General features: G+C 35.8%; 2 protein-coding genes across 2 annotated transcripts in view; one reads left to right on the forward strand and one right to left on the reverse strand.

Annotated features, from left to right (window-relative positions):
- Positions 1–13,897, reverse strand: part of ppih (peptidylprolyl isomerase H (cyclophilin H)) — a 34,802-nt gene that overhangs the window by 11,289 nt on the left and 9,616 nt on the right. The window contains exons 2-4 of the mRNA XM_038303608.1: positions 2,398–2,462; positions 2,213–2,236; positions 715–759 (exon numbers count right to left, since the gene is read on the reverse strand). Of these exons, the coding sequence (XP_038159536.1) occupies positions 715–759; positions 2,213–2,236; positions 2,398–2,462 (134 nt within the window). The remainder of the gene's footprint in view (positions 1–714; positions 760–2,212; positions 2,237–2,397; positions 2,463–13,897) is intronic.
- On the forward strand, positions 5,132–10,812 carry si:dkeyp-100a1.6. The gene is made up of 2 exons (XM_038303607.1): positions 5,132–5,228; positions 9,247–10,812. Exon 2 carries the CDS (start codon positions 9,277–9,279, stop codon positions 10,378–10,380), a length of 1,104 nt encoding a protein of 367 aa, XP_038159535.1. The 5' UTR covers positions 5,132–5,228; positions 9,247–9,276; the 3' UTR covers positions 10,381–10,812.

Consider the following 13,897-nt stretch of genomic DNA (forward strand, 5'->3'; position numbering starts at 1 on the left):
TGGGTCATCAGCGATGTGTCTGTCTCACGGCCAGCTCCCAGGTTTGATTAATACTTTGTAATAAATACATGAATAAAGCACAAACATACTCAGTTTTGCTCCCGCTCTATTTTTAAATACGCAATAGAGGTATTTAAACGTACTAGAGGACATGTACCTGTATATAAAACCCACGCTCTATAGTCCGGTGCGCCTTATGTGTGTGTTAAATACAGAAATGGCACACATAACTGAGACTGCGACTTTTAGTACGGTGCGCGTTATGGTCGTGAAAATACGGTAGTTTATGTGAGAGCTTTTCACTAGTGTTTGTGCAAGATCTTCATTAGGTTAAATAAGAGGTAAATGTTTTCACTAGTTTATGTGAGAGCTTTTCATTATTGTTTATGCATGTTTTTTTTTTGTATATTATATGGAAGAGTTTAAACTAATATGTGTGTATGGAAGTTAATTCAGATTTATGTCCCTGGGGGCACCTCATACACATGTCTCTCCCCCTCTCTCATACACACTTTCCTGTCAGCCAACTATCCCAAAAATAGCCACTATGGCCGTAAACCCTCAAAAAACAAACAAAAAAAGAATTACTCAGAGTATCTCAGGTCAGCTATTCTTTCTGAAACCGTCCCCATTAGGAACTCTTATGCATTAGATTAGCATGTCTAGATTGGTCTGGCGCATCTTATAGAAGAGACCCAATGCTTGGTTACATACCTGTGGAAAGTGCAGCCTTTATAACCAATTGGGACACCATCCTTCCTGCAGGGCAGAGGGAGGAGAGAAACTGGATGAAACCATGATTGACATTAATGCAGCTTGGGGAATTTGTGTGGCGGTTTAAGAATGATACACATCTGGCCCTCCAGCAACAATGGATTCTTTTTTATCTTTTTTTGATAAAATTTATGATGATTGTTTTGGCTAAAAACAAAAATCATTTAATAAAATACCACACAAATCATTAGTGACCATGTCTTTTTGTTTCTTTTAATGTTTAACTTGTATTACGAAAGGCCATAAACTTTCAGAATTTTTTATAGCAGCCATTATGTCACATAGTCTAATCAAACCTTTCAGTTTGAAATACCAGGAGGGGATTAAGTGCAGCTGCCATTACTTATCAAAAGCAACTGCTTCCAGAAACACTTTGTAAAAAAAAAAATCAGACTATTAAATAAGAACATCAGTTGATGTAATGCAGTGAGAGTGGTGTTTATTACACATATTTCATTATGTTGACCTATACATGTTTTACAGAACTATTGTCTCCATGATGTATGTAGCAAAGGTTTGGGAATGGAATGAGAGCAGTGTCCTTTATCTAAGAACATAGTGTAATATTTTGATACACCTGGAATCATGGATGTCTTATTTACAAACATATATGATATAATGATGTGGCAGGGTGTGATACTGGAGTTGCATAAAATGCTTCTTTAACTCTGATTCAGGGCCTAAACAACAAGCGACCCTAGCAAGCGACCCTAAGCAAATTCTCTGGTCTTAGTAAGATTACAATTTCTGTCAAAATATGTTTTCATGCCTTATAGTTTTTTTAATACTTATACATTTTGAAGTGTTATTCAAAGAGTTTGTCTCGAGAGATCTCTTCTCAGGAAAGAATCTGGGAGAAACAGCTTAAAGTTGTAAACACAGAGCTTTCCTTTACAAATGAAACCAAATTAATGGCAAATATATACTATTACCAAAAGCTTAAGGAACCTGCTGGTTTTGATATATGGCCTGTACATGATAATCTAGTTCAAAATGGATGAAAACCATTAATTGAAGATGGCTTCCATATATTTACCTAGATCTTAATTTGAATGTCTCTGAATTTGAAAAGAGGTATTAATTTTTTTTAAATAGGAGAAAGTGGCTAGCATTTGGCTTCAAGATCCAAAACATTTGGCTAACTAACCACAAAGACATACCAACTAAATACTAGAAAAGGTGTGGGATGAGCTAGGGAGCAAACATCTAAGTGCCTGGTTCTAGAGAGAATGTGCAAAAATGTGGAAATTTCTCAACCAGAGATAAGATGAAAGCAAATTAAATACTGGATTCTTCAAAAATGTTAACTGTGGGATCAGGTAATTACAATTAAAATGAGTTTATTTTAACATCTTTAACACACATTCACTCTTAAGAGTGGCCAAACAGTGTGGGTGGAACTGTTTGAATATAGTAGCGCTGTATAAAGCAACCTTACCTGAACTCTCCTGTGCAGAACTGCCTGTTAGGGATTATGAAAAAGAATTATAAAATAAGGATCAACATGGTTAAAATAAATTGCATTATACTTTTTACATGTAAAAATAACTAAACTACAGACAAAAATAATGACAACAAAAAAAAAAAGATAAGGTATTGTAGATTAAAGGGCATTTTCCTTACCGGAAGTTTTCTGCAGTCTTTGGAACCACATCAGCAAACAGCTCAATCTTCATGCGTCCAACATCCTGCCACACAGTTGACATAATTTTGAGTGCAAGGATGAGAAAAGGAGTAAAGTTATTACATGTTTATTAACTACGATGGATCCAAAAATTTGTACACACCACTGATAAAATGATAGGTTTAATAATTCATGTTACAAGCTGGTCAGACTGGTTGAGTGAGTGTAGAGGTGGGAACCAAACAGCAGCAACAAATGAGGTGACGTGACTTTCATTTTAAGAGAAAAGTCTGAAACAAAACCAAATAAAGCACCAGCACAACAATAACAGACTGCTCAACTACAAAAAGATCTAAAAATGGAGAAATCTTTACTATGAACGATACAGCAGCTACATATGTGGATCAAAAATAATATTTTTACATGAAAAAAAAAATAAAAACGTTCTTTACAAACTAATAATTTAATTTCATCCAAATATTTTTTTCAAAACCTACATGTAAACCACTATCTTGCTAAAACAAGATGATGGTTTATATTAGCGACTTTATTGTGTAAATATACCATCACAGAACAAATACATTTTGCAGAAACCTTCAAGAAATGTTATGATTGTGCACACCTGCTTAGAGATAAGAAATGACCGCAAATATTTACAAGGACACAATATTTATTTTACATCCTTAAAAAGTATGCATTGACAATATTGCAGTAAAAAAATATATATATATTTTATTTTATTATTGGCTATTAAGCTTTTCTACAAGGGAATGCCAACCAGAAGCCCTTCAGCTCAGGAAAGGACTTAACTAGACACATATAACTGGAAACTCATTGTTGTGTTAATTTAACTGTGCTATAGATAAGCATTTGACTAGAAAGTATGCACAATTTCGTATCTCTGTTTTAAGCCAAAGGTTTCAGCTAAAAAGGCAAAGATAAGGACTGGTTCAATTTGTCTCAGCATCACAGTGGGTTAAAGCAAACGTTGAAATAAATGCATGATCCCAATAGGGCTCAAATATGTCACACATTTTTACTCGATAAATGTTTGTGGCAAATTCTCATTAAATACTATAGAGGCTAGATCTACCTGGTAGATTTTGTAAAATAATTGGTCAAGTGTGGATAGTTAAACTTCATAAAAGTAGTCATCAAGCTGCATTAAATGGGTGGAAAAATGAACCTGATCATGATTAAGAAAAAGAAACATCAGCTTTGTTACAAAAATGTATATGTTATCATTGTATTTTAAGTTACAGGTATCTGGCCCAGGAGTTAAGTGTTGCTCTAAATAAGGAGAGCAAATATTTCTCTCAGGGTCTGGTATTTAAAAAAAAAAAAGAAAAGAAAAGAAAAATCTGTATCAGCCGATCTACTAGTGACAAGACACAGAAAAATGCATCATTCTGGCTTGGCCCCTCAACAGGTTAGAATGACCACTTAAAGGAGCGTTTACAACATGCTGCAATCTACAACCGCTTTAACCGCGGAGGTAACATTTTAGCTGCACCTGGCCTGCCTGCATTATAAGGTTTTAGTCAATTCTACTAACTACTCTATCTTCTGGTTCTTCATCCTTGATGACTTGTCTTTGATGGACTGCTATGAAAATGTCTAAATCCCTACGATTTCTAAACCGAATCATATTTCTAGCAGAGATGCGTGATTCATTGCTACTGTGTCCAGTGTTTGGTTTCACCTCAGCGGCATGGGCTGCCATCATCTTTTGTCGAGCGCATTAGAAACCAAATTCATGCAACTATGATAAATTAGCTTTTTAATTTTGACCCTCTACCGTATGTTTGTCTTGTACTAAACCCTAATGCACTAGAATTAGTCAGTTACAGCTGCCACAATAAAGATGAAATGCAAAGATAATTTCTTGGTTCTTTCATAAATTACCAGCTATAAAAAACAGCATAAATGAAATGTAAAAAAAAAATGGGCATGACTTTGAACTTAGTGGCACACAAATTGTCTTTGTACTTTGCTTTCGTATATATTGGATAAACATTTAGTGGCAGCGTGATGATAAAGGACAGCCACAGTGCCACTGGCAGTACAACACTGTGTGTGTGTTGTAATAAGTGCACACTGGATAGAGCACTTTCTAGACGACAACATTGCAAAAGCCTCTCCTTTAAATGCAAATCGCTCAGAGTTAAACAAAAACTGTATCACTGCTCTTAGACAGTATAAGGTGTAAAATGCCAACCTATAACAAAGCCTGTCATAGAATGATGTGAACAAGTTTTTTTGTCTCTAGGACTTTGTTTAGTAAAGAAAAGTAAAGATGTAAACAAAGGCACAAGTGAATTCAAGAAGAAGATGCAGCTTTTATACATAGAAGAGAGAAAATTAGTTTTCTTTATCAGGTTGCAGAAAAACTCCAGGAATTCATCCACGGCCCCATCCCTAACTAAGGGTAAACTATTATAACTTTCTAATAAAAATAGGATTTTCTAAGAAGTAACCTCAGACTTTTAACATTCAAAATCAGTGTCCATTTCTAGGAACTTACCTGTAATCAACAAAGCCCACCAACAGGGTGTGATTTCACCCACACAACCTGAACAACAAACCAAAGGAAAAGCTAATCATCCTCAGTAGGAGTTACCTTTTAGAAATTCACAGAAAAAAAAAGGTTTCCCTTTGTAATTTGAAACTAATCTGAAATAGGAGGAGCCATAGGAGGAGGACTTTAAAAGAGAAACCACTCCACCTGAGGATAATATTCTCAGAAGAACAAGCAATGCACAGCTTCCTGCTAGATGGGCATCTCTGCTGAAGCTCCCTGAACTACAGAACAAAAACACCTGGCAGAAAGGTAGAGTCTCAATGATCATCTCGATTTACATTTAGTCAGACACCTTAAAAGTTATTTGATAAAGGGCATTGGAGGATTACCTTTACGAGTGACCGAGGCTTAAGTTTTATATGCGCTACAAGTCTTACTATACTGGTGTGACAAGATTGATTGTTATCAAATTGGCTGCAGCAGGAAAAAAAACATTCTAACACAGATCTGAAGTGGAGAAACACAGAAGGCAATTTAGCATTTACTCAAAAAATGTATACCTACTAGTCTCTTTCACACTAAGATCCTAATATGCAAATCATGGGGACCAACAATTATCCTGATGGACTAAAAAAAGAATTCGTGTCATGCCTCCAAAACACCAACCATTAAACATTTCAAGTTTTACTTATTTGTGTTTCTGTTTTTGAAGTAACTTTTATAATCCTTAGAGCCGTTTTTGCCCTCGGTCCTAGTTAATGACCTTAAATGAGTAAAAACAGAATATTTTTCTCTTATTTCTACTCAGTTTACATTTTAGAGATGCTCACATGATTCTACAATCAGACAGAAAGTTTTTAGAAAATTATTTGACATTTTTCAGATACATTAATTATTTTGGGCTTAACAGTATCTACACAACAAAATTTAAATATATGCTTGATATGTGCATTTTCATGATCAGTTTTATTCATAAAAAATTTAATTAGATAAATAAATTGTGTGAAAATAAAATAGAGGGAACGCAGAAAATGAAAATCTTGGACTTAATAAAGGCATTTTAAGGTCTAAAATTGAAATTATTTAATTTTTTCTTTTACAATGTTATTTTCTTTGAAGCCCAGTGGGCATGCAGAAGATAGGTCAGGTTCCATGAGCAGGAGGAAATTGCTCTTACACCTTTTTTCTAATGTCAACAGCTTTAGCATGCCATAAGACTGTTGCAATAGATAATCATAGACTTCATCAGGTGTTAAGCGTAGCAAAACACTCAACAAACCCTGCTCTAAATCCCACTCATCAAAAAGGATTTAGAGCTGCAAATAACAAGAAAACAAATAATTTTTTGATTGATTATAACAGGGACAGATCTGTTATATTTGAAAACTAGAAAATGAAAAAGAAAAAATCTAGTTGGACAACGGTTAGCAAACAGGCTGAAAAACAACTTCCAGATTTTCCTGCAACAACTGCAACACTTTCTATAAATGTATGTGATACCAAAAGAGATTGCGCCACCCACGGTGAAATGCAAGCCAGTGTAAACATTGCAATTGAAGGACAATTTACTGGCACCATAATTACTCTAAACTTTAAATTAGGCCTACTGACTGCTCAGCAATCTTTAATGTATTAGTATTTTTTTCCTACATCAAGTCAGGGAAGTTATTTCCAGGCACACCAAACAAATGTTCAGGTGCATGTTTTCCGTAGATAGAATAAGTGACACAAAGCACAAAGTCAGGCTGTAAAGGGAAGAATTTGTGCCTAATGCCTTTTTCTTTAGTTAAAAGGAGGTGAGTAAATATAGTATGTAAACAAGAAGTTCAAAATCTGATTTTTTGTAGATTAGGGCTGAAAGAATTAATCAGATTAATCATGATTAATCTATTATTGAAATAATTGTCAACTAATTTAGTAATCAGTCACTAGTTAAATGGAGTATAGAGACTCTAAAACATTCCTTTAGCTGACAGAGCGACCCATTCTAGATTGTGAAAAATATATGTAAAAAATTTTGTTTTATGCTCTATCCTACGGAAGAGGATTAGGGCCACTGAAAAAAAAAAAAGTTAACTGATTTTTTTATTTTATTTCAGTATAGTATGGGAAAAAAGTCAGAATTCTGACTTTTTCTCAGAATTCTGACTTTTTTCTCAGAATTCTGACTTTAATCTCAGAATTCTGACTTTTTCTCAGAATTCTGACTTTTTTCTAAGAATTCTGACTTTAATCTCAGAATTCTGACTTTTTTCCCATGTTAAACTGAAATAAAATTTAAAAATCAGTTTACTTTTTTTTTTTTTCAGTGGCCCTAATCCTCTTCCGTACTATCCAGAACCCCTCAAGATGAAAAGTTTCACCAGGTTTCATTTCGTAAAAAGTCTTCTTTCAGGAACTTTTTACTATGCGATTATTAATCGAAAACACAATCGACAGATTAATCGATTTCTAAAATAATTGTTAGTTGCAGGGCTAATGTATGTAATTAGGCTGTGTATACAACCGTGGAGCCTTATGCCTTAGATTCACTTCATCACCACATGCTTTTGCTATTAATTTGGAAAAGGATGTTTTTTCCCCAAACAAGAATACAATGTTATGAAAAAAAAGCATAAATAAATGGTCCGTGTCATTAACCAATGGGCTACATAACCTAAACAGAAGCAGATAGCAGGTCAATATATTCAGATATTTGTTTATTGGCTGATATTACACCAATTTTCAAGATCAGATCAGGACATTCCTTGAAGACAGACATGGGCAAAGTGGAGTCAACAAGTCATCTCCATGTCATGTATTTAATCTACCCAGCCAATTAACCAGGTGAGTCCAATCTGCACAGGTTAATTCACTGTGAAGATTGGACTCACCTGCTTCAGTGGCTGGGTAGAACCAATACATGACATGGAGATGACTTGTTGACTCCACATTGCCCATGTCTGCTTGAAGTATATATTATATATTGTGGACCTATAAAAAACATATTTAGTACACTTTTTAAATAAAATGTATCTTTTTATTCTGCACCACTCTAGAGGTTCTGCAGATGTATTACTTTTGAAAACTGAATCATTTTAGTGACTAAGTTGTAGGCATAATCTTTAATTTTCAGATTTTGGAAACCTATTTTTGCAATTGGTGCTACACTTCAATGCATGAAAGTTTTATTTGCCAAGTCCACAATTAATCCCAAATTAGCTTTTGGATATCCTTTATTGTATCGTAGTTGTAATCCTTTACAACTTTATAGCTGGAAATTTTAATTATCTATAGTTTTATTTTAATTACTTTGGTAAAAGCTGAAGTAGGCGAAGCACTAGCCGGGAAGAGTCAAACTTGTAGCCACCTTTTTTCACTAAACCAATACATTAACCAGTCAATATTTTTGGCCACTATCATTTTTTTCTTGTATCAACAACAGTCGATATGTGCATACCACCTCCAATTCATTAATGCATTTAGCAGCCATTCCCTTATATGACGGGCATGTACTGCAGTTCCTTCCATCTCTTATCCATTGTTAATGTTTTCTTTAGTTTTTCATTTACATTGAGACATTTGTAGTATTTTTTAAATTGTGTTGTCTTTAAACTTTTAATTAAGTGGAAAAAGAAAATAGGCAAAATTGGACGCAAGAATCTGCCCACCAAAAACTGGTAACACAATTCGGGGGTCGCTTTGCTGATGTCAAAATAACCGCTATTGGAATTGGCTTTAAAAAAGAACTATCGGTCAATAGTACTTTTAACTACTAAAGACAGACAGCAAAAAAGATCAAATAAGTTTTACAGAAAGACACAAGTAATCATGGTGATAAAAATATAAGGACTTAAAACCTAGAGATATATGTATTAATAGAACATAGAGAATAAAGACTAACCTTAATGCATGTACTATTCCCAGTCTAACAACCAACTGGATCTAATGTGATGAAATTACATTAGATCCAGTTTACATTAGATCCAGACTCTCTTTAAAAAAGAATTAATAAATTAAACTTCCAGGGACATACACCTTTATGCATCAGTAGAGGACGAACTAGTGACCTTTAAGTGTCTGTTTAATATTACTTCTTCAAAGTCTATGTCACACATGTGTTACAAGTCCTTCAAAGACAAAATCTGAATCTGTCTCATTTGGAAGTGGCAGGTCAGATTTGTAAATTAATTGTGTTTCTAGTTGATAGCAGATCTCCTCTCTTGTACAATCTGTCCTTTGTCTTAGAAATCCTAAAAAAAAATAAAATAAAAAATAAAAAATTGCTCCAGCATTTTATGGAGTTTTAGATTAAACCTTTATGAGCTTTCTGTCTTTTCTTGTCCAGGTTTCCTTGGAGTAACCCCTCTGCACAACAATGCTACCATCTTGGTTTTTGTTTTTGGAGAATGGTCAAACATGGAGATTATTGGCCATCCTAGAGGAGCGGGACAAAGCATCCGGCCAACACACAGACAACACTAAGCAGTACTGTATGATTTTGTTCATCAAGTTTGGACTGGAAATAGCAGTGTTTTATGCATGCAACCCCAAAAAGTATAAATATTTCCTGAGCATCTTCGGCCTGTCTATTGTCCTGGCTGATTTTCTTCTTGCATGTTTAATGGGAGCTGCCTTGGTCCTTGGAGCTGAGAAGTCTTTAGCCTCACCCTGCTTCCTCTTGGCCAGTGCCTCAACAGCATATGGAGCTCTGCCACTCCCCATTATGCTCCTGGGCTTTGTGGACTACTGCTTAGACGACATATTAATGTGCAACCACTCAGTTTTCTGGAAAACACTCAGGAATGCCATCCTGACACTGCTGGTTTGGGTAGTTGCTGTTAATTACTCCCTTCAATCCAGTTTTGTTGGTCCTGTGAAACTGGAATCTATGGCGGGGAAGGTGCTTGTCTGTGAAGTGACAGAGTCAACAATAATTTCAGCCTTCGTTTTGGGACTTTTCATTGTGAGCCTTCTGACATTGGTACCACTTTGGTCCAGAATTCCCCAGTGGGTAAGAGAAATCGACAGGTTGCTAGAAGCTCAGGAGCAGCAGAAGAATACAGGAAGAAAACTGTGCTTTACTTCAATCTGGAATCCAAACCCAGTTACAAAAACCGGACTGGATGAAGATCTGGAGATCAGTTCGATGAGGCCTCCACTGTGGTTCAGCATGATGCTTGGCTTTTTATTGTTCTGGATGCCATATCTTCTAATGTCTGTTGCCTGTATGATCTTTGGTTTTGGACTACCTGCATACCTTGGATTCAACCTTCTGTGGTTTGAGTGCTCCAACAGCCTCCTGGTGGGTTTGGTGTTCTGGGCAAAGAGCAACACAAAGGGGCCTTACAGCAATTTACCAGAGAACGTTTGCTTATGGCAGGTCTGCTGGAGTTTGAGCAGAGATATACAAAGATCTCTGGTACGTGTTCCTGAGGTAAATCCATCACAAGAAAAGAAAAATATTTCCCTTAATGTGTAGACACCAAAGAATAAAGACCTAGCAATGTAGATTAAATAAAATAAAAAAACTGGCAGAAGAACTGGACAGTTTTGAATTTGTAGTTCATGCTCCAAGCTACTAATAGTTGTATGTTACTAAAGTTGGTCCCAAGAGGAAAGATACTTTAGCTAGAATGTACAGTACTCCAAAGCTACATTTGCAGGAAGTAAATGAGCAAAACAGAGCAAAGCCACTAATTTGCATTAATCTTTTGATTGTCTGAACTTTGCATAGCCCTGCTAAAATTAATTTGGACTTTTATTTGACATATTTCTACAAGTATAAGGTCTTAGTAGGGTTTCTATGATGCTTATGTTAATTTGTGCTATTCAGAGTATAGATATACCATTTTGTCCAGCATAGGGTTTTCAGGACTTCTGTTTGCAAATCGATATGTATATGTATGTATATATATATATATATATATATATATATATATATATATATATATATACATAAAATCTAGGAGGTTTACATTTTTTATCACCAGCTGGTGTAGGTTTAAAAGCGGTTCAACAAGCTGTTGTTTTATTTCCTCTTTTACTTTTCTTACAAGCACACTGTAAAACTGATGGTTACATCCAAACAGAAAAGTTGGGAACTGTACAATATTTATTTCTATTAAGGCTTGAATGTCTCTGTAAAATTAAGTTTGGTTTAAATAAGTGGAATTGCTTTATTTTAAAATAGAGAAGCTCATATTTAAATGGTCGCACACTAGTTTTACTCTATTTTTGTTGAACTGACCATAAATATATTCGTTTGTATTTTAGCCACTAATACATTAGAGGGTGTTCATGTTGTGTTTTGTTATTTGGTGTCCCTATTTGGTTGAAGTAAAACTATAAAAGTAAGTTGAAAGTGTACCAAGGAAAGTAATATATATCAAACTGAACTTATCCTAGTGGAACAGGGGAAAAGAAGTGCTGCGTTTGTAAAAAATAAAATAAAATCTAAATAAAATATTTAAGAAGTGTGGTCTCTTTTTATTTAAATTAGTCACAACACTTTTAAGTCTATATTAGGGCCAGGACCTTAACGCCCTCATGTCAATGAATCAATTATATTTATTTAAAAACCATTTTAAAAATTCACACAACTAATTGCATTTTTTATACATGTTGAAGTTAATAGCAGGAACCTTTTTATTGCCGGTTTCTTGTACATCTGTAAGTCTCACAAAGAAACTCAAGAGGCGTTCCACCGGGGATATTCAAGCTTAAAAACCATCTTATCATAACTCCCGTTGCGGCAGCACAGGCATTAGCAATGCTAATGTTAGCATCGACAGTGTAGCAACATTTGCCATGTCAGCCCACATCAGACCAGATGACGAGCTTCAGAACCAACATAAGTAAATCCAAACAAGAAAAACTAAAAAAAATACCTGGTAAAACAAACGTTGTTTGTCTTGGTAATTGGCTTAACTAAAATAGTAGCCTCGGTGGTATAAATGTTTTAATTGCACTAAATATTGAATAGCAAATGTTAAGTTCCCAAAGGGAATGCTGCATGCACAGCCCTACAGGCGTAGTTCTGTCAGTATTATAAATTGAACTTTAACTTTTGTTTACAGCAAATTTAAAATCTCGCTGGCATATATGTTTTACCATATTCAATGGAAGGAATTTTGTTATGTTTCCCCAGTTTAACAGAGTAAACTGTATTTAAAGTACTTTGGCAAGTACTAAAATGTCAGTACTTGAACTTGATTTAAAGAAATCTGGCATTAGGACATCCCTAATATTTATACACTGTTAAAAAAATAAAGGGGACACTAACACCTTCTAGATCTGATTGAATGGATATAGATATAAATGGGTGGGTGGTCCATAGCTTCAATGCCTTCATCTTGCAGGAACTGCTGGCACAGTCACACTGAGGTCTAGCATTGTCCTGCATTAGGAGGAACCCAGGGCCAAAGGCATCTGCATATGGTCTCACAAGGGGTTTTTGGATCGCTTCTCAGTACCCAATGGCATTCATGCTACCTCTGACGAGCATATTTCATCCAAAGAAATGCCACCCCGCACCATTACTGACGGATGTTGCATGCAGGGGGGCAGTGGTGAATTTGTCAATCCTGGTGTTCCCTGGTAAATGCCAAGCTTCCTGCATGGTATTGTGCTGTGAGCACATCCCCCACCTGTGGATGTCGGGCACTTATACATCCTCACAAAGTGGGTTTCTAACCTTTCGTGCAGAGACATGCACATCTACGGCCTATTGGAAGTTATATAGCAGGGCTCTGGCAGTTCTCCTCTTGTTCCTCCTTGCACAAATGCGGAGGTAGCGATCCTGCTCTTGGTTTGTCGCCCTTCTTCCGGTGTACTAGCCTGTCTCTTGGTAGTGCCTCCAGCCTCTGGACACTACGCTGGCAGAGCAAGCCCTCTTGCCACAGCTTGCATCGATGTGCATCCTGGATGAGCAGCATTACCTGAGCTACCTATGTGGGTTGTAGAGTCCGTGTCACGCTATCATGAGTAGGTCTGGGTATTTTCGCCAAAGTCCTGAATTGATTCGATTTTGATTAATAAAGTACTAAATCGATTAATTTCGATTCGATCTGTTTTTAAAATAATGAAAGTGGTTCAACTGTGTTTCAAAATACTCATGTATTTTATTTTTTCCTTCCATATTAAACACAAAGTGCAAACTTGTAAATCAGACAGTTTAAACTTGAGATGTGAACAAAACTGTCTCATAAGTGCAAACTTGTTCGTGAAAAGTGAAAAAAATGAAGCCTCACTCACTCAGACATGCATGAGCTGCATTAGCTCCACTGCACAAACCATATTTGCAGCGTTGTCTGTAACAACTACAGGGTGTTTGCTAGTCAGCCTCCATTTGTTAATGTCTTCAACCTATTGGATATATTTGCAGCTGTCTGGCTTGAAGTATTCTTGAGTGCATCTTTCCTGCTCATTTGAATGTGAATGTCATGTACTAATCAATCTCATTCCCTTGACATCGATTTTGCAAAAATGTAAACAATCGATTCAAAATCGATTAAATCGATTTTTTTACCCAGCCCTAATCACAAGTGTGAAAGCACCATCAACATTCAAAAGTGGTAAAACCCCCAGCCAGAAAGCAGTGGTTTGTCGTCCCCACCTGCAGAACCCCTCCTTGGTTGAGTTTGTCTTGCTGATTGCAAATAATTATTACATGTTTGCACAACAGCATGTGAAATTGACTGCCAATCAGTGTTGCTTCCAAAGTGGACAGTTTGATGTGTTCCCTTTATTTTTTACCAGTATATATGAGTTTTAACTGTATCTGAAGTTCTCTTTTACAAAAACACAGCGCACTAGTTAAGAGCGCTGAAAAATATCAGATTTTCTGTCGTTTGAGGCGCACAAAGGGTAAAGAGATGGTGGGGAAACAGTATCTGATGGCAAGATTTAATCGTCCCAAACACGGCGGAAATGCTACAAGATGAAGCGATCCAAAGGTAATCTTGAAATGTTTATTGGCAACAAGATAAAGAATGCAC

The sequence above is a fragment of the Cyprinodon tularosa genome, unplaced genomic scaffold (assembly GCF_016077235.1).
Source record: "Cyprinodon tularosa strain WSP-4 unplaced genomic scaffold, ASM1607723v1 ctg513, whole genome shotgun sequence".
Classification (NCBI taxonomy): Eukaryota; Metazoa; Chordata; class Actinopteri; order Cyprinodontiformes; family Cyprinodontidae; genus Cyprinodon; species Cyprinodon tularosa.

Coding starts and splice junctions, on each gene's coding strand:
- si:dkeyp-100a1.6 (XM_038303607.1), top strand. CDS start 9,277: ATGCTACCATCTTGGTTTTTGTTTTTGGAGAATGGTCAAACATGGAGA.